At 40.6% G+C, this 21,524-nt stretch overlaps 1 protein-coding gene across 9 annotated transcripts in view; it reads right to left on the bottom strand.

The window, feature by feature from the left end:
• Nucleotides 1-21,524, bottom strand: part of OSBPL1A (oxysterol binding protein like 1A) — a 158,326-nt gene that overhangs the window by 45,913 nt on the left and 90,889 nt on the right. For 5 of the 9 annotated variants that reach the window (XM_053396366.1, XM_053396363.1, XM_053396364.1 and 2 more), the window contains exons 2-13: nucleotides 16,865-16,990; nucleotides 16,055-16,140; nucleotides 14,771-14,845; nucleotides 14,441-14,552; nucleotides 10,453-10,538; nucleotides 8,647-8,791; nucleotides 8,069-8,136; nucleotides 7,945-7,989; nucleotides 6,563-6,636; nucleotides 6,049-6,112; nucleotides 4,500-4,595; nucleotides 3,637-3,762 (exon numbers count right to left, since the gene is read on the bottom strand). In XM_053396366.1, coding sequence (XP_053252341.1) covers nucleotides 3,637-3,762; nucleotides 4,500-4,595; nucleotides 6,049-6,112; nucleotides 6,563-6,636; nucleotides 7,945-7,989; nucleotides 8,069-8,136; nucleotides 8,647-8,791; nucleotides 10,453-10,538; nucleotides 14,441-14,552; nucleotides 14,771-14,845; nucleotides 16,055-16,140; nucleotides 16,865-16,990 — 1,103 coding nt within the window. Of the gene's footprint in view, nucleotides 1-3,636; nucleotides 3,763-4,499; nucleotides 4,596-6,048; nucleotides 6,113-6,562; nucleotides 6,637-7,944; nucleotides 7,990-8,068; nucleotides 8,137-8,646; nucleotides 8,792-10,452; nucleotides 10,539-14,440; nucleotides 14,553-14,770; nucleotides 14,846-16,054; nucleotides 16,141-16,864; nucleotides 16,991-21,524 lie in introns of those variants that run through there. The other 4 variants (XM_053396367.1, XM_053396368.1, XM_053396365.1 and 1 more) reach the window with 3 other exon arrangements.

The following is a 21,524-nucleotide window of genomic DNA, read 5'->3' as shown; positions in this document are numbered from 1 at the left end:
CTTAGCGGCCATTATCAGGCTGGCCTGGCAATTCTGGAAACTGAATCTCTGCTGGATCCAGGGATTCAGGTGGCTTGATGAAATTCTAACACCTATCAGATATTTAGGGGAATCTGGCACTGAGGAATTCAGGGGAATCAAGGCACCCACATAACATTATTATAGGTTGATCCAAGGAAGTATTATACCTATTTGTCTATCTCAAGTTAAGGGGAAGGAACCATGGCCTTCCAAGTGTGGCTGGACCATCTTTGACCATTTGCCATGCTGGCTGAGTCTGGTGGGAGTTGGAATCCAACAACATACTGAAAAGTACAGGTTTCCCAGCAGTATGTATACTGTCCTTTGCATGGTTAGCTTCAGTTAGGCTGAAATCCAGATATATGTCCCATTAATCTCAGACCTAATTTTAAGTAGACATACATAGGATCACCCTGTTAATAAGCCAATAAATGAATCCTGAGTTTGCCACATTGCTCACCCACACTCAGTGTTTAATAATGGCTATTGCTGATTCTGAGCTATAGTTTGTTCTATTGGAAGCACCATCATACTGGGACAGAAAAAGAACAAACACAACATCAATTTCCGAACTAAAGCCCTCTATGGCTGAAGGTACGTCCTCTAGTTTCCAGAAGTACAATTGTTTTCAAGGTGACACAGCTGATGCTCAAATTTCACAGCATAAATTTTTAAGGCACTGATAAAGCACGTTAGACTAAGCAGAATTATTCACTAGTTGCCCTGAAATGAGCAATGCGCTGTAAGGTTTCTCCAGAAACTATCTGCAACAGTACAGCATGTACTGGCCCTATTTAGAGTTCTGCACACGCTGTAGTTATGTTCCCAGGTATGCCCCTTGGAAGATCTGTACAGTATAAAGAAAGGAAATTGGGATGAAGTATGGATAGTAGAGGATGATTACAGGAAATAAAGTAGCTTTAAATTAATCTAAGATACTAGAACAGGAGAATGCAGTAAAACAAGCCAAGACATGAACATGTTTTGCATAAAGAGAGGCAAAAGATGTAAGAATCCAAAGAGGTATTAGTTTGGCATGTGTAGTGGTTAACAGCCAGAAACACTGAACCATTGTACCACTGGCGATTCATTTCATTCATTTTTTTCCTTCAGGGTTTTTGTTGGTGCTACTAAACCAAGACCTTACATCCAGTTTCAAGCAAAGTTTTGTTAGACTCATGAAGTTCATTAAGAAGTTTTAAAATACTGGAGAAATTTAATCTAATTACAACCCTAATTGGCCATCCAATTTCCAAAAATCGTCAATTGCTTTTCCAAATTAGTACTATTAGTATATGGGGCGTGGGTGGTGCTGTGGTCTAAACCACAGAGCCTAGGGCTTGCCAATCAGAAGGTCGGTGGTTCGAATCCCTGCAATGGGGTGAGCTCCCGTTGCTCAGTCCCTGCTCCTGCCAACCTAGCAGTTCGAAAGCACATCAAGGTGCAAGTAGATACAGTAAATAGGTACTGCTCCAGTGGGAAGGTAAACAGCGTTTTTGTGTGCTGCTCTGGTTCGCCAGAAGCGGCTTAGTCATGCTGGCCACATAACCCGGAAGCTGTACGCCAGCTCTCTCGGTCAATAAAGCGAGATGAGCGCCGCAACCCCAGAGTCGTCCACGACTGGACCTAACAGTCAGGGGTCCCTTTACCTTTACCATTAGTATACCACCTTTCATCTGTAGATCTCAGGACGGTTCACAACATAAAATTACAATGTATAATCTACAAAATACATAGTAAAAATAATAACAACAAACCAATAATCCCCCTTCCCACAGGAAGTGTATATTTTTATGCAAGATAAGAGTTGAGATATGCATAATCAAATTATTCTTAGGATAAAAAAATTACTAGCACTGCAACTGTGCATTTTGTTAGACTTACTTATTTACCTTATTACTATAATGAAAATCAATTACTGAACTTTTTTTTCTTATGCTAGAACTGTTTCCTATAATCAGAGGTTTTCTAATAATCTTTAAATACTGTTGTTGTTCTTTTAAAAATACCTACGCAAGTCTTCAGAAATATTTAAACAAAACAGATGAGCTCCCTCTTCTGGCTTGAAGTAGTAAAACCCTCTCCCCGCTCCCCCCCCCCAAGTAAATGAAAAGGTGTTACTCTGGACAGCATCCTGTTTCGAGTGTCACATGGCTACACAGACTGAATTAAAGTTGCTTTAGAAGTGAATTACATCCAGTTAATGACTTAAATGAATGTAACTTAAAGTGACTGTTTTTTCTTGTTTGGTATCCAAGGAAAAGTTAATTACTTTCTTATTAGACAACTTAAAGGCAGGCAGGAAAGTGTTCAGAAGAACTATATCTGCCCAATAGCTAGTTCTAAAAAAAACCACAGTAGAAGGAGCTGATACAGTGGTACCTCGGGTTAAGTACTTAATTCGTTCCGGAGGTCTGTTCTTAACCTGAAACTGTTCTTAACCTGAAGCACCACTTTAGCTAATGGGGCCCCCTGCTGCCCCTGTGCCGTCGGAGCACGATTTCTGTTCTTATCCTGAAACAAAGTTCTTAACCTGAAGCACTGTTTCTTGGTTAGCGGAGTGTGTAACCTGAAGCGTATGTAACCTGAAGCGTATGTAACCCGAGGTACCACTGTATATTTTACACACTATTTTAAGTAGTGCCATGAAGACCTTCAGACCTGGGACATACATGTATATATATATGTATATGTATATGTGAAGCTGTTTTAAAGAAGAGGGAGGAGAAATTCCAATATGCAGCCAGAAATCCTTGAAGTAACAGAACTACTTTGTTGGATATACAGTACTAACAGATGTGAATTGTAAAGTGAAGCATCTTAGGAGTCAGATGCAAGATTAGCTGTTTTACTGCTGTTTTAGGAGTATTTGTTTGCCATGTAGTGTCTGTTTGTATATTTCTAACTTAAAGTATTACCAATATACCACAAGTCTCTGGTGTCCCCCCAAATCCAAAGGAAATTAAAATGTGTGGCATTATCTGTAAATGTCTCATTTCTTCAGGAAGTGGTTTTTAACTTAACGGTCATCATGAACTGCATGCTCTTTTGTACAACTCATGCCAAGACTATTTAGCTGAATGCTGGTCTACAATAGGAATAATGTTAATAAATGAAAAATGAGGAAATAGTAGCAGCACTTGTAGCAGAAATCAAAAGAAGCTCTATATCAAAAAGGTCTGCATCTCTCTGAGCTTGATTAGCAGTGACGGGAGTGGGAAGCTGAAGAGCTTGTTCCAGGAATTCAAAATACTGGAAGTGCATACGCTAGAATCCCCCGATCTGTGCCTCATCCCCAAATCTGGCTGCAAAAGCAAGGAAATTCAACCCATTGTTGTTCTCATACAGAACAAAGGAAAATGGCAGCTCAAAATGCAAGAGAGTGGCTTAAAGATAAAGCCGTGTGTGTGTGAGGGAAGGAGAAAGCAAAAGGAGAGAGATTCCTTTACAGACCTTTTAAGTTCTATTATGTACACCTTTAAACCTTCATTGCACAGACCAGGGCACCTCGTGTTGGTGTATTCCAGAGGAAAGGCCCTAGGGTAAAAGTTATCCAGAAATTCAGAGAGTCAAGAAGAACTCTACGTAGCATGAGATACATAAGCTTTTCCTTACTTTGAGGGAGGCTTGTAACTCAGCAACTGATATTGTGTCATCCTCCTCTTCTTCATCGCTCAGTTGTTCCTGAGTACAATAGTGTGTGCTGTATGCGGAATGGTCTTCTATTGCCTGTACCCAGTTCTGCAGAAAAAAAGGAAAGGGAAAAGAAGGGGGGGTTGAGCAGAAAGCAGTATTTGCTACTTTTTAACTTTTAATAGGGTATAGTCCACACAAATCACCACGGCTCTTATCTTGAGAGCGTACCAACAGAGGTGACAAAGATGGAGTGGCAAAAGTTAGATAGCAATGAAGGAAGGAAATGGTATGATAAGACTTTTTTTTTAAAGGACTGATCTTGAGGGGGGGAATCTTTTTTTAAGACCAACAGGCAAGCATCTCATAAGGTATTTCTTAATTTAAGCTTATGGGGCACAAATAGTATATGAATTAATATATATAAGAGCATAAACACTTGTTTTATTTGTCCCTGTCATTTGTCATAGGCATTTCATGAAAAGTTGGGTTTGACCCTGCATGGAGCACTGTGGACATGGGGTGCCTTTAATGTCAGCCTTCCCTAGTCTGATTAGCTAAGGAAGTTGCAGTGAAATTAAAATACTGGGAGGGAAATTTTCAGGCAGAGTGAGAAGAATGCGGTTTAGTTATTGCCTTGCTTTCCCTGTGAAGCAGAAGAAGTAGACAAAGCTACAACTACACAGCACTATTCATCATGGCAATAAGATAATTTAGTGTGGCATTACAAGAACTCAATAAATTCAGCCCGAAAAGATTCCTATCCAACTACATTTAGGCAAGCAGTGGTTTTGTTCTTGGCTAGAATCCGCAAGTTACCAAGTATTGGTTAAAGAAATACTTACCTCTCTTGACTGTTGATTGGTCTTGGGAACTTTAAAACTGTGAACCGTATTATCAAAGCATTTGATTGAGAAGAGGTTGCCGTCTGTACTTTTTACCTTCAATTGGAAGCAGAGACAGCAGGTCAGAAACAGAAGGTCAGCAAACTGCACAGTGCTTCCTATACAAGTTCCATCTGCAAAAGTGACTAAGTTATTGAAAATTTTACAGGTCAAATCCAACATCCCTAGTTTGTCTGGATCTTGTTCACTTAAAGCTCTCTAACTGGAAAAAAAATGAATAGCAAACTATCAAGCAAAATGAGTTTTGTCAGAGATAATTCAGTTGGTGTATTTGTATCTCGTTAAATCTATGCCCACTTCATTCCTTCAGAAAAAATTTGGTGCAAAAAAACAACATAAGCATTCCAAGAATCTTATTTTAAAATAAAAATCAGATTACTATTATTATGTCTTTACTTCTAACCCACATTTCCCCCTCACAGGGACTCAAGGTGGCTTACAAATAAAACAAGAACAGCTAAAAACAGAGAAATGAAAACAACAACCCCCAATCATTAAAAAAACAGTTAAACATCAATAGAAGATACATTAAAAACATATAGATGATTATAATGAAAACAGCACAGTGTCAGCCCTTTCATTAAAATCAGTCAGTTCCCTGTTGAAAACCCCGTTGAAAGTTTTTAATAATCATGACTGTTAAGGATAGGTTTGAACATATTATGGGCAAATGTCACGGTTTGTGGAGCTCAAGGTGAGGTCCAGCAGTACTTTCAGTAACCAAAGGGCAGAGCATTCTATGTTCTCTGTGGTTCTTTCCCCTGCCCTGTACCTAACAAAAGAAGAATGCAAAACAGCATATATACCAACGTGCTTAGTTTTGCATACTGTACAAATCACAGAGCAGAGTCCTCATTTTCCTGCAGCGTTTGCAACCCCTTTGTTGTAATTCTGCTTTTTTATCACAGCCTTGGTATTGTGTGACTGTATTCAAAAATACATCTGGCTATGAATTCTGAGTCCACTTGGAGGTCATCGTTCTTTACCCGTATTCACAATAAGTTTAAGCTGATGTCTGCATTTTATGCAATAATTTGTTTTTATAAGTTTATTACTGTGGATAGGGCATGTTGCAAAACTAGAAGATGTACTGCTTGTTACCTGACTGTTAGCCTTTTTAGAAGCTAGGTTGATTTAAAAAATGATACCCTAAAAAAAGGAATGCCCTGGAACACAAAGCCCCAACATGTAGAATTCTAGTAGATTTTTCTAAGGAATGGGAGGAAATATCATGTACCATAAGAAGAGGATACGTAATTCTCCTCAGCTGTTTAAAATATCTGTGCCTCAACACTCCTTATAAAGTGGCCCACAAATAAGGACCAGATAATACCATAACACCAAAAATAAAAACAGAACAACCTTGGCTAAAAACGTTTGCTCTGTTGCTTGGGTATCTGAACCTGGATATTCCATACCTAAGCCTAACACACTAGCCCATTGTGTCCACAATCATAACAGATATTTCTGAGTTCACCAGTTTGCTTACTGTGCAAATGGCTTGTGTTAAGTGCTTGCATCCTTGGCGGCGATTACTGTTCCCAATATCAGCCCTTCAAAAGAAGGCAGAACAAATAATTAATCATTATCATCAGTATTACAGCCACCAAAAGGCTTTTGGAGTGATGCAGAATTTCTTTATAGTAGAATGTGATTGGGTGGTATTTGACTGAGTCGTACCTGGAATAAACCCACTGAACTCAGTGGACTAATAATAAAATACTGCCCATTATATTTACACATGAAGAGTGTTCAGGGAGCTGAAAACAAATGCAAAGGTAGTCTTCCTTGTAATACAAGTCAATCCATCATAATATAAATAAAAACCACATTCTTCAAATATATGGAATGATAAAAGTATAATCTTAAGAAATAAATTTTAACTTATGTATAGGTAAAGAAAGTGCAACTTTTCAACAATTTCAAAATCATGTTTCAAAAGCCGATGGTATCAATATTATACATTCAAAAGGCTTTAGAGAGATGCTCAATTTCACACTTACTGTTTTTGGTACCAGGAGAGGACTCCATGTTCCAGTACTACCCAATATGGCTTCCACCCAAAAAATCTTGAACTCTTAAAAACAAAACAAAAATGGAGTCTGTCACCTCAGCAATAGCTGAATTTGCCATGTGTTGCTGCATGACAAGCAATAATAAGCATTACTAAGCAGCTTTAATGCTGAACAACACATCCTTAATTGTTTTAATTATCTCAGGAGGCCAGAAGATGACTACTCTCCTATTTGTTCTGTGACACTTGACTGATAGTAAACCGAAGTAATGCTTACTTGAAAACTCCAGCTGGAGCCTGGGAAGGATGAACATTTTCACTTGAGAGGTATAAAAGGCTCCAAGTACAGTTACTACTAGCCTACCCCTTGGACGTTTAGTTAAAGTGAGGATGGGACAATAGACTTCTTTTCAAGTATATCCCCAAAGCCTGTGACTTCTGAGTCAAGCATCTAGCTGCACAGCTCATTATAATGCAATAAACTGTAATTGGTTCAATTCTTGAAGTAATTTTGATCAGATATGAAGAAAAGATTCAAGCAGCCTATATTTCATACATGTCAGGGAAGTTAAGACATTTTGTCACCCGCTAGCCTTTAAGACAACAGCAACAATATGGAACAGATGGGTCATATTAGAAATGGAAGAGCTCAAATGGAAGATATGACCTGGGGCGGATTTACACTCATGGTTTATAACATTAAGGTTGTACAATGACAATAAAGGTATTATTATTATTATTATGAAAGAGGCAAGGAATGATTTTGAAGACGTAAGGGTCACATTACATTTTGCTAAGAATGTTATTAATGCTTTATTAAAATGTGACACCAGAGGGCACTGCAGAGCAACCAGGAACCAAGTAGGAAAGGGAGCTGCTGTTAGGGATGAACAACGTTAAGATTATGAACATTATTTAGCTGTATCCCCTGTGACATTTTAGAGCAGGCATCCCCAACCTGTGGCCCTCCAGATGTTTTGGCCTACGACTCCCATGATCCCTAGCTAACAGGACCAGTGGTTAGGGATGGTGGGAATTGTGGTCCAAAACATCCGGAGGGCTGAAGGTTGGGGGTTCCTGTTTTAGAACAATATAGCTAATATTGTTCTAATAACGCTAAAAAGGTCAGTGTCAATCCAGCCCTGGAGAAAGGACACACGTTGGCCTCTGGCCCGCTCCCAAGAGCCATTGCCTCAGCAAAGCAGTTCAAGATAAGGGCATTTATGGTATGAATTCTGCTTCTATCTTGAGAGTTAGTACAGTGAATGAACTGTCTATCAATTTGTGTTACTGCTATGGCTTGAAATAAAAAAAAAACTCTGGCCAATTAAAACATAAAGAGAAGGCAAAAAAAGGAAAAAAGATAGGCACCTTCCAGAGTAGTCCTTCATATCGTTTCGGAGGTTTGTTGCTCACCTACAAAAGAATTGAGAAATTAAACACAAGTCGACCCATGTTAATGGTACTGATTAAACACACAATCTGCTGTACTCACCTTCCCAATGCCCCCTCCAAGTATGTGTTTCATTTCTGCACCTTGGGCTAAAGCAAGGGGTGTCTGACCTGTTCAAAAGAGCAGACGGATTTACTTCATCATAGCTGGATCAGAATCAATACAGTATACCTTATGTTTCACAGCTGAGAGGGAAAGCAAAGGATGCTCTCTTGGTTTGAGGCTTTGTTCAACAGGCATTTTACTCAAGGTATCGCAAAGGATTGATTCAAAAATTATTCCACTAAACATAGCCATGCTCAATTTTTTTAATGTGAGAATGACATTAGCAACAGAAGTCCTTTCAAGAATGCATCAGACGGTACTGGTTAAGCATATGGGCTTTGTAAGAGCTAAAATAGGATTATTGGGTATTTATTTTCATCGGCATCTGGCACTTATTTACTGGCAACACAAACCCGGATTAAAATTCTCTAATACAAAGCCAATTGACAGTGCTAAAATACATTACTCTAGACCCAGTTAGATGAAAATAATGTTTTATTTTTAGTTAACACATTCACTTTGCTTTTCGTGTGAAAGGGGAAATCTGGAGCTAATAAAATGAAACTTTTACATACCATTTTTGTTCTTTATTTTGGAGTCTGCTCCAGATTTTAGGAGCTTCAAAGCACAGTGCTTATGGCCACGGTATGCTGCACAATGTAATGGTGTATTTCCCACCTGATCAGTGCAGTTGATGTCAGGAGAATTTGACCTGTTTAACTAGAGACAATTATATAAAAAAATATTTAATCATACTTGTAATTTTTTGCAGTTACGTTTTCTAACACACCACAGACAGCCGAGCAGAATTATAGACAGTCTCAGTCTCAGTCAGTTTTATTGCACATAGCCAAAGGCTGCCGCAGGGACGCGGGTGGCGCTGTGGGTAAAAGCCTCAGCGCCTAGGGCTTGCCGATCGAAAGGTTGGCAGTTCGAATCCCTGCGGCGGGGTGCGCTCCCGTTGTTCGGTCCCAGCGCCTGCCAACCTAGCAGTTTGAAAGCACCTCCGGGTGCTGGGCACAGGATGTTGGACACAACATTATGTTTGAAGACTGGGAAAGGTTATGGAACACCGGAATGAAATTCACGGCCAGTACGGCCTTGAAGGAAAACATTATGAAAATGATATACCGGTGGTACATGACCCCAGTCAAGTTAGCTAAGATACATCACCTGTCTGACAATAAATGTTGGAAGTGTAAGGAAGCAGAGGGGACTTTCTTTCACCTCTGGTGGACATGCCCAAAGGTTAAGGCTTTCTGGGAAATGATTTACAATGAGTTGAAAAAGGTATTTAGGTATACCTTTCCCAAGAAACCAGAGGCCTTCCTGTTGGGCATGGTAGACCAGAAAGTGTTAAAGAAGGACAGAACTTTGTTTATGTATGCCAGTACAGCAGCAAGAATACTCATCGCAAAGAACTGGAAGACACAAGATTTACCCACGCTGGAGGAATGGCAGATGCAGCTGATGGACTACATGGAGATAGCTGAACTGACCGGCAGAATCCGAGATTTGGATGTAGAAACAATTGAGGTGGACTGGAAAAAGTTTAAAGACTACTTGCAAAAGTATTACAAACTGTATGAATCTTAAGACGGTGCATGATTTGGAAATGATACGCTTTAGCAATTATGATTAAGTAAATAGTAAACTAAGTGATAAAAGAGAAAAGGAGATAATATGAAATTGAACATGTTACGTTTATTTTAAAGGTATAAAAATTGTGACATAATACATTGAATATAGATACATAACATGTAAAAGTTACAATAAGGTATGACATAAGGTAACAAATTGCTGACATTGTTAATATAAAGAACGCAGAATCGGAAGGGGTGGGGAAGTTCAAGTTGGGACTTCTGTTAAAAAAAAAAAAATGGTTTCTTGTAAACTCCTTATTTGTTTGTAATGTATAAAATTTGGAAAGAAACGTAATAAAAAATATTATAAAAAAAAAAAAAAAATGAAAGCACCTCCGGGTGCAAGTAGATAAATAGGGACCGCTTACTAGCGGGAAGGTAAACGGCGTTTCCGTGTGCGGCTCTGGCTTGCCAGAGCAGCGATGTCACGCTGGCTACGTGACCCGGAAGTGTCTCCAGACAGCGCTGGCCCCCGGCCTCTTGAGTGAGATGGGCGCACAACCCTAGAGTCTGTCAAGACTGGCCTGTACGGGCAGGGGTACCTAAAGGCTGCCGCAATGTACACAGAATTATTTGACAATTAAACAGACAGAAAGCACAACCAGAGCTCCTGGCCATTCCACTGCCTGAGATCTATTTCCACCATGCCTATTATCTATTTTGATTTTAAACCCTGTATCTAGCATTACTTGTATAGTATGGCTTAAAATATCAAGAGAATGGAAACATAGTATGTACCAGTGCTGTGAGTTTTTCAGTTTCTCCTTCTCGTGCAGCTCCCAGGAGGAGTTCTTCAAGTTTTCTTTCTTCAGTCCTTTCTACAGCTAAGTACAAATAATTAATTAAAACAATATCCTCCCATAGGAAAGTTTCTTTCATTGCTAGATTCCCAATGAAAAAGCAATTAACATTTGTGGGTCCTTCCCTCCTGAGTAGTAGGTCACAGATTTATATTCCCTAAACTTCAAGCCTGTTAATTTCCAGAACAATATAGGCCAAGACCAGCTCAGCAGTAGAGCTGATGTTTTGCATAAGGTAAAGGGACCCCTGACCATTAGGTCCAGTCGTGGCCGACTTCTGGCGAACCAGAGCAGCGCACGGAAACGCCGTTTACCTTCCCGCCGGAGCGGTACCTATTTATCTACTTGCACTTTGACGTGCTTTCGAACTGCTAGGTTGGCAGGAGCTGGGACCAAACAACGGGAGCTCACCCCGTCGTGGGGATTCGAACCGCCGACCTTCTGATAGGCAAGTCCTAGGCTCTGTGGTTTAACCCACGGCGCCACCCACATCCCTATGTTTTGCATACATAAAGCCGAAAGTCCAGTCCCCAGCATTTTCCAATTAAAAGGTCCTGGTAAGCAGGTTTTGGAGAGTCTCATGCAGGGAACACATTGCATCTCTGATTATCTAGATAGGCAGCTTTAACCGAACCTGCTTTCATACCCAGATCATATCCACAGGAACAGGTTTGTACACACTCAGTTCATGCAAATGATGTCCACCCCCACGGCGTGCACTCATAAGAGTGCAGCTATTTGGCAATAGTGCTATTAGCATTCATCTCTGCTTACAGAGGAATTCAATGGCAAATGCTAACCAACAAGGTTTATTTCTTTGAAATTAAGGGCAAACTCAAAATCTAGAAGACCAAGCAATGCAAAACTGAGCAACTCCTGCACTCAGTAGCCTGCTAAGTAAGGGTTAACTCTAGATACAATATTGGATAGCGAAAGTCAATTTTATCATAATATAATCTTTATTATGTCTCTTCACAAAATATAGACTTTATCTGAATCATATCTAAGCAGGTTTGCTATCTACATAAGTACGGTAATACAATTTCTAATCATTCCAAGGCTTATGTGTGTGTATTAAAGATTAGAGAGTCTTAAAACAACTACAGGGCTTTGACTATGTAGCCCCTCCACCAAAAACCGAAAAGAAATACAGAACATAAAGCTTGACAGAATTTTAGTGGAGCTTTCCCCAGTCAGCCATCCCAAAGCACTTCTATCCCAAATTACGTCATAATGCTAAATGCCACAAACTAATGAGTGTGTGTCCTAAAACAAAATACTGGTGGATTTTATACTTTTAACAGCAGCTTTCCCCAGTAACACACTCTTTTTACATAAGACCCTTTGCTCACCTCTTCTATGCCCAAACATTTCTTTCCTTCCCTTTTCCTGCTTCTGCCATACTACAACTCCCAGCAAGCAGTGCTTCTAGCCCTGTGAAGTAGAGACAGTACTATATCTAATATCATCTGTGCTGGGAATGCATCTTTTTAAAAAGGGAATGAGTTGTTAGAACCACTACAGAATTTGGCAGCAATAGCAGAAGATATGGATAAGGCAAGTGACTCATTGAGCCCAGGTAAGGGCAGCCCTGGGAGATCAGACAAAGGTCCCACCTAGTACAGTGCCCTGTTTCCATTAGCTGCTAGCCAAATCGTTCCAGAAACTGTGCAACTAGTAGGTGAAGGCATCTTACCTTCCCTGTTGCTTGTCTCCTGGTACTTGTAAATCAGAGTAACATGAAGGTTCAGCTTGACTGTCATTGTAAATAGCCACTGATAGACCTCTTCTTCTCCATAAATTTGTTCAAGTAGAGAGGTCATTATCATCATATATTGTGACAGGAAACTCCGTAAGTCTGAACTATGTGCCAATCTTTCACTCTCACACAGCATGTTGTCTCCCTCTCTTTCTCAAACCTGTGAAAGTTTTATCCTTTTCTAAGCACGAGTGTCTCTAGTTCTCACAAACTATTCTAGTGTAGGCAAGTTGTAACCTAGCTTTCTTCCCTGACTGTAGAAAAGTAGCCTATCAGAAGCAATTGATCACGTGGGAACTTTAGGTAGAACTGACATTTACATTGGCAAATACTAAACCCTCCACTTAAGTTTCAACAAACTGGTTATAGCTGACAAATCTACGTGGGAAAGGTGCATTGCATGATACTGCAGGCACCTTATTAAAATGCTATTCAAGCTTCTGAAGTCAATGTTAGAAGTGACTCAAGTACACATTTCTCCTATCCTAGGACAGAAGAAGGAAACGTGCAATGGATGCCAGTATTAAAAAGAATGCTGACTCTGGGCTGCATCCAACATTAGTCCTACTCAGAGCAGGACCATGAAAATAAAGTTGGCTAGCTTAGGTCTATTAATTTCAGCGGGTTCATACCTAGTAGAACTTAGTGGATACAACTCCTTATTTCTAATGTCCTCAGACAATTCAAATAAAAGTTTTAACCCATGTTAGATTGTCTGCTGTGTGTCTCAGGGAATAGTGCCCCCTAAATTAACATTGGTCTCTGCCACAAACCTTAGGATATACACCATAAGTTGGAAAGTGTTTTGAGGTCTTCTAATTTGAAGGAACTCCTTGTATCACCTCAGACAAATATGGCATATGAAACAATGCACAAGGGGTCTTTTATGTAAAAAGAGTATCCAATTCAAGGAAGCCACCCTAAACATAATCGGCAACATGTGGCTTAGAACATTCTTTACAAAAAAAATATAACTGGTTTCATAGGACACACAAATCATATATCTTATGAGATTTTTTTAAAAAAAGTAATTTGGGATAAAGGACATTGTACTTGGTAAGCCCCACTAAAATCAGATTTGATTGTGTTTGTGTGTGTATATACTTTTCTGCAATAAATGGCACTTTACTGCCTTAAAAAACAACTGTGAAAGACTCAACATTTATTGAATACACCCATACAACAGCCCACCTATTGAAATGGTCAAAGATTGTATCACTTATGGAGGAAAGAAAACCCATCAAAGGCTCAATAACGTATTACCGTCACAACTAAATTAGAAGTTCACACATGCAAAAAAGCTTAAGTTATGTGGGTTATGATACACAAGGCCATTGTCTCCTTTTACATCAGGCTCTTGGGAAAACCACAGATTTCCGGTGTGCTAATTGTGAACACTAGGGACGCGGGTGGCGCTGTGGGTAAAAGCCTCAGCGCCTAGGGCTTGCCAATCGAAAGGTCAGCGGTTCGAATCCCCGTGGCGGGGTGCGCTCCCGCTGCTCAGTCCCAGCGCCTGCCAACCTAGCAGTTCGAAAGCACCCCCGGGTGCAAGTAGACAAATAGGGACCGCTTACTGGTGGGAAGGTAAACGCCGTTTCCGTGTGCTGCGCTGGCTCGCCAGATGCAGCTTTGTCACGCTAGCCACGTGACCCGGAAGTGTCTCCGGACAGCGCTGGCCCCCGGCCTCTTAAGTGAGATGGGCGCACAACCCCAGAGTCGGACACGACTGGCCCGTACGGGCAGGGGTACCTTTACCTTTAATTGTGAACACTAACAGGGATGCTGCTAGGTACTTAATAGCTTCAAGGCACAGGTCCTTGGCAAAATTTGCATATCTATGTGTCAATGCAATGTCAGTGCAGAGGTTTATCATGTGAACCAGCAACTACCAAGCAGTTTTCTTCACATCATCAACACATTTCTAGTGTTGTAAAAGCTTTGCAGCAGGGTCTAATCGTGCCATACAGGATGTGTTCAATGCAGACACAGTTTCAAGCAGCCACGACAGTGTTTATCATTAGGGAAAAGAAGTGCTCTGTCACCTTGGCAAAATAGTCTCTAAGAAGGATGAAGACATCACCACTGTTCATACTGAATGATGCAGCAGCAAAGCATCTTTACCAGAATGCCAGTTCTCTAAAGTTCATATATCTTACAGAATGGATACCTTCCAGCATCTCTCTTATTTCTTTATCATGTGTAACATCTTTTGCAGTTTGCCCATTCCCGTTAACAATGGAAGTATCGGCTTCGTATTCCAAAAGCAGCATAACTACCTCCTGAAAGACAAAGTTTTGTTGCATTATCTACAGAGACCTCTCCCTCCTTTTAGCCAGTTTACTTTTGCTTTGTACTTTTGGTCTTGGGAATTGAATGCCACATATGTAAACAGAACAAACATTTCTAACGGGGAAATTACAAGGTGTCTGTGACAGGGAGAACAGTCACAAGGAACAAGGGTATGCCTCTGAGAAGAGGCTGAAGTTGTTAATTTTACCTTCCGCCCGGTGAAGGCTGCACGATGCAGTGGGGTATCTCCCATGTCATTTAATACATTTACTTCAGCACCAGCCTATAAAGAAAGATTGTTTAGTAGTGCTTGGCATCCAAGAAAATTGGTTTCTGACCATTCACACAAACTCTATTCTTGCTTTCAATGGTGCATACTTCCACATAAAATCTGTTTTACTTGGGACAGTGACAGGCTGTATTAGAATGACTGTACTCCAAAATTTCTAACAGAAAGTTTAGCCAGTGTAGTAAAGACTTTCTCCATGCCAAACTCATTTTAATTTAAAATTTTCCAAAAGGTGGTTTGGCCAGCCTGCCTTACCCATGTCCACTTGCTATGCTCTGTGCTCAAGTGCAAGCTGTATTGGTCTTGATCTGAGCTCTAAGCTCTCTGTGTTTGGGAAGGTAGCAATTCTTGTGTGCCAGTCTACTTCATCGCCACCTTTAATCCAGTTTGTTCAAATTGGATTCAGCTCATTTTCTTTCTCAAAAGGGTTACAAAGAGGTCAGATCAAGCTACACATGCAGCAGAACTAAATGGATTATGTGGTTTAACAATTACATAGACATACAGAATTCAAAATTAGAGCCAGGAGGCCTAGATTTCATTCCGAACTCCTGCTGGTGACCTAAAGGCCTATGGGCTAACAGATTCAACTTGGTTTCTTATCTTTCAGACTCAGAAACCACCAATGCCATTTATTTTAAGTACTAGGATTAATGCTGAAAACCTTTAGCTGAAGGAGCACTCTTACTTGCATCAAGAGTCCTTTATACCTTCACAGATAAGTGACACAGCTTGAACATTTTAATCAGTTTGAAGCATGATCCCTTCTAGTCCACTGTAGTTGCTAAGAGTATCAACATGTTCTGCTTCATGTGTGTGTGCATGTATGCATATACACATGCACGCACACACACTTAAAGTAGCTCAATTATACTATTTGAAGAATATGTCAAGGGTTCCTGATTAGTGCACATAGTGGACATGGCCATCCTGCAAGGGGATGTTGGGTGTGATGAAGTGTTGAAGCTGGAAGGTTTGATAAAGATTCTGCCCAATTCATACCCACTATGTACCACAGGAAACACCTGCAGAGTGTAATGGGTACATAATAAACTTCTGCATAAGGTTTCAGCATCTAACTATTTAAACCTTTTGACATACAAGTTAAACATTTCAGTGTTAACTGCTAATTGCTTTGGAGGAGAAATGCTGATTTCTGTTGCACAGAAAATATTAATTCATTAGAAGATTACAAGTTTATACCTTCAGCAAATCCTTGACAACACTGGTGTGCCCAAAGTAACATGCAAGATGAAGAGGTGTCCATCCCAAGTTAGATTTGCTTCTGCCTAAAGATACAATACAAAACACGACAAATCTAAACTACAGTATCCCTTCATGCAAGCAAAGTTATATCATCCAAGAAAACTGAAAAAGATCCTACATGATTCTGCACTGCACCAATTTAAGATGCTCTCACATGTGTTTGATAGAAATTGAATTTGTATCATCCTCAGTGAGAAGTAAAAGCATTGTAGCAGTTAGACTTGAGTTTCAGACAAGGACCAGGAAAACACGGGCTCCCCACTCAGCTGGGAAACCTTTGGCCATTCGCTATCTTTCAGCTTAACCTTAATCTCAAGAGGATTGCTGCTATGATAACGAACATATAGCACTCTTTGGAGGAAAGGTGACATTAAAAAGGAAGGCCGAGTTGCCATGAGTTTTGCTAATGGCTTTAGCTTAGCTTTTGTCTGAGGGAGTAGATCATAATCCATCAAGGCATTTATTCAAAACATAGTTGGCACTTTTACAAAGCAGTGGTGCCAGATGACACAAGGCCTTTCTGCTACCTTCTCAAAAATGTATCTTTTCCCGCAATGGATCCAAGAAGTTACACACCGTATTTTGATATGACATCTGGCCTGAAATATTCCAGTATATTTTACATTCTCCCAAGGACTACCAGAAGACCAATATTCTGCAGTAATGTATACATTTTGTTCCAATGAAGCCATGGTGTCAACACTTATAAATGTCCCAGGTGTTACTCAAAAGGCTGCCTATACTAACCTTTGCAGTTGATGTTAAAGATGGCCTCTCCTTTGTCCATAGTTCCCAGCAGCTGCCTGATGTCTTCACTGTGTCCATTTCTAGCATTGTGGAGAAGCTGCTGTTCTGCCTCAGTGTTCATCTCTACTAAAATACAGATAATTATTTTATTTATTTGTATAATTGATATCCCACCCCCTTTTCACTAAACAAAGGAGTACTCAGTGACAACATTCACACAAAAAATAACAATTAGCAATTAAAAATACATTAGAACCCAGCACACAGAAACAGCATGAACATAAGGAAAGCACTGCTGAAATCGGAACAGAGGCCTATCATGGCAGTCCAACACCTTGATCCCACAGAGGCTAATTTGAGCGCAATAGCACTCTCCCCTCTTGTGCTTCCCAGCAACCAAAAAGCACACCATCTCCAGTACTAGAGGTAGCACATAGTCTCACCTTCTATTTCATAATTCCCTTTTTATAGCCAACCAAGTTCATTACCACAAGATGTATTAATGCATGTCAATTCCACAGTTCAATTACGGTGCATATTTTAAACAGATTCTGCTATGTTAATTAACAAATAGAATTGCCTTTGCTTAATTAAGAACATTAGAATGACCTGCTGGATCAGGCTAGAAGCACATCCAATCCAGTATCCTGTTCTCACAATGGCTGACTAGATGCCTATGAAAAGCCCATAAGCAAGACCAGATCACAACAAGATTCCCCTGACTTGCGATTCCCAGAAACTGGTATTCAGAGCCATACTGCCTCTGAGAGTAGAAGCAGAACATTGTCATCATCGCTCGCAGCTGATTAAAGCCTTATCTTCTATTCATTTGTCTAATATTCTTTTAAAGCCATCCACGTTGGTGGCCATCACTAACAACAACAACATAATTGTATACCACCCATCATCTGAAGATTCCAGGGCAGTTCACACCTGCTTTACCATTAATAGTTATAACAATCCCAATGCAGCCTAGATTGCTCTTCCTAAATGGCTAAGAGCAGCATGGGGACAGTGATTTGGGCTGCATTGAGGTCATGGGTGGGAGGACGGCAAAGCATCCCCTCCTCAGTGATCCTGATGTAGCCAAAATCAATTGGCTGATCAGCTGGAAGGGGTTGCATGAAGACCATATGTCTGAGTGCAGTATCAATCAAAAGCAATGAATCTGCACTTGTTTAGAAATATTTTTTAATAGGGTACACTAGCTCAGGTATTTAAAAAGTCCTGTATGCAAGCAGCTCCATGTGCAGCCCATATTTTGACCATATGTGTACAGTTTTGTGCTCTCCAGAAGCTATTCTAGTACCCCTCAAATTTCAGAAATGGGTTTAGGGTCAGAGGAGCTTTCAGATGATCTGGAGGGCATGTAGGTGGTCTATGCACAATCCCTGTATATCAATAACTGTCTGACTAGCCATTACAAAGAATGTTGCTGGTGGCACAACCCCACATTTTGGACAATCAAAGTTGCAATATATAAACTTAACTGAATCTCTGCAAAATAGTCAGGACTTTGTAAGATTGGGGTATATCTCATCATCTAGGTTCATTTCAAGGGTCTATTTGTGACCAGTGTAAGTTGGTCAGAAATGTTTCCGGTGCCCTTAAAAGTGTCATCTGGATTCTGCCGCTTCCAACATATACATGGCATAGTTAAGATCCTTGCTGCAGACCTAACAGACAAGTTTGCACCTGCCTTCTCTTCATTCCATGACTCAGCATTACCTAGATGATTACCATTTAAGTTAAGCAGGTTTGTTTGGGCATTAATCAAAATTCTCAGTTGTAGTAGAATGCAACTTAAGGGTTTCAAACAGAAAACTTACGAATTTCACATTTCTGTAGTGTCCTCAGGTGAACTAGACTGGCAATGTATTTATTTGCAAGAATTCCATTGGTTCAACAGAATGGTCCAAATACTCAGAAGTGTATTATTTAGGTTTATGGAGGCTTGCTAGTGCATGGAGAACTGGAAGTGCTGCTCTTGAAACATGCTTAAGTGTTCCAGGCTATTATATCATTACTCTGCAACCCTCCCCACCTCCTCACACTCAAGGACTCACAAGGTAACAGCATATCTTCTAGAAACAGGCAGTTTAGTAACCTTTTCTACTCTGTAGAAGCCTCTCATTTAAGCAAAGCAGTATGCAGAAGATATTGTTCACAGTTGAGCAAATGTTGCACATCAGGATCTGTGATGAAGATATATTAAGGGGATGTTGTAGGAGAATTAGGAACATAGGTAGTTGCCTTATATCTAGATCCTTCTAGACAATAGTGAGCTAGTGGCTCACCAAGATTTCAGACAGGAGTATCCCAGCCCTACGTGAAGAAGTCAAAGAGTCAGCTTCAGAATTTTGCATAGAAATCGTGTACTCTGTCCACTGAGCTACAGTCCTTCCATGTTTGGTCCATTCTTCCCACCCCACCTCTCTTGCTTAACTGCAACCTCACTAATCAATTGCAGCATTATAATGAGTTTTAAAGTTTTCCAGTATTCCACCACTCTAATCACTTGCAACCATGGGTGTAACCAGAGGGGCAAGCTGTAAATAAAAATACTTAACTAACTGACCAATCACATCACAGATAGCTCAGTTCTGCCCCCCCCCCAACATAAATCCTGGCTTCACCCATGCTGAGAACTATCATAGAACAGGGCACATAGTGACTCCAATTTTGCCTTCTTATGCAATTCCTTATGAAGGAAGGTTTGGGCAATCATTGTGACTTCTGGCAGGTGATTAAAAGGTAATCTGGCCGAACGGGCCAGTCTTGACAAACTCTAGGGTTGTGCGCTCATCTCACTCTATAGGCTGGGAGCCAGCACTGTCCGCAGACACTTCCAGGTCACGTGGCCAGCGTGACAAGCTGCATCTGGTGAGCCAGTGCAGCACACGGAATGCCGTTTACCTTCCCGCTGGTAAGTGGTCCCTATTTATCTACTTGCACCCGGGGGTGCTTTCGAACTGCTAGGTTGGCAGGTGCTGGGACCGAACAACGGGAGCACACCCCGCCACAGGGATTCGAACCGCCGACCATGCGATCGGCAAGTCCTAGGCGCTGAGGTTTTACCCACAGCGCCACCCGCGTCCCCAGGGCAGGTGATTAGTTGCCAGTTATTCAGTCTTTGACTCATACAGCAAAAGCAGATCAGCACATGGGAGTATAGCAGCAAATCAAAGGGTACTTGGACCACCAGGATTGTACCTATAAACACTAAGGCAGCCTTTCTCAACCCTGGTTTCCCAGATGATGTTGGACTACCACTTCCATCATCCATAGCAAGCAGGGGCAACAGTCAGGGATGATGGGAGTGGTAGTCCAACAACATCTGGGAACCCAAGATTGAGAAAGTCTGGACTAGGGGAAGGGAACCACTAAAGCAGGGGTAGCCAACTTGGTGCTCTCTACAGACCGTTGGACTAGAACTCCCCTCAGCCCCTGCCCGCATGGGCAGTACAGTGGTACCTCGGGTTATGAACTTAATTTGTTCCGGAGGTCCGTTCTTAACCTGAAACCGTTCTTAACTTGGGGTACCACTTTAGCGAATGGGGCCTCCCGCTGCTGCCGCACGATTTCTGTTCTCATCCTGAGGTAAAGTTCTTAACCTGAGGTACTACTTCTGTAACCCGAAGTGTTTGTAACCCGAGCTACCACTGTAGCTAGGAATTATGGAAGCTGCAGTCTAATAACATTTGCAGGGCACCATGTTGGCTACCCTTGCATTAAAGTATGCAAATTATATAATACAATGGACCTAGGTATCTTTTGGTAAGCTCTTTGGGAGACATGTCAATGTTTGAATGTGTTTGCATTGTGATCTTTCAGATCAGTGAGAGAGCTCCTATACATTGTTCTAGTAGATGGCATTGACTACTTTATCTTTAAATCTTGATAGTTCAGGGTTTCTGCATAATCAAGATCATGCTGGTGCTGCAGTCACCACACTCCTAGAAAAAGGTTCAAAGTTTTGTTTTTAATCAAGTGATAAAAATATCCCATTGCATGTCAATCCTAGTATCCTCAAGGACTGAAAAAAGGAAATAGTATGAGGTTTAGTCTGGGTTTCTTTATTTTAGAAAAAGACACATTGCCACTGTCATGCTATCCTTTCCTTTTCAACTAGAACTAATGCTTTGATTTTAGCATGCTTGTTTTAGCTGAGACACTGACTTTTACTAATATCATGTGGCCGGATCTAAGTATCATGGGAGGGGGGCTGCATGTGACTCACTTGTAAGCTACACATTATTCCCCATTGGTTTAGCAAGCAATGAAGCTGGCTTTGCTGCTGCAGATTTCATCCCATTTGTTCATCAATTAAGTGTTTAATGTTATATATATATATATATATATATATATATATATATATATATATGTGTGTGTGTGTGTGTGTGTGTATAGATATATATAGATATATATAGATATATATATTAGACTATATGGTTTTATTAGCTCTGTCTGCCTTAAAAAATTTAATCTGCTGCTGTTACTATTTGGTTTATTTACTACTACATTTAAATACCACCCTTCCTGCAAGTGTACACGGTTCTCCTTAATGTATGAAAATGTGGAAGAGTAGAATACTGTATGTATGTATTACTACTACTACTACTACTACTACTAATGACAATGCTAAAGTGGAAACACACCA

Source organism: Podarcis raffonei, chromosome 7, assembly GCF_027172205.1.
Source record: "Podarcis raffonei isolate rPodRaf1 chromosome 7, rPodRaf1.pri, whole genome shotgun sequence".
NCBI classification, from domain to species: domain Eukaryota; kingdom Metazoa; phylum Chordata; class Lepidosauria; order Squamata; family Lacertidae; genus Podarcis; species Podarcis raffonei.
This window is presented reverse-complemented; position numbering and strand designations above follow the sequence as displayed.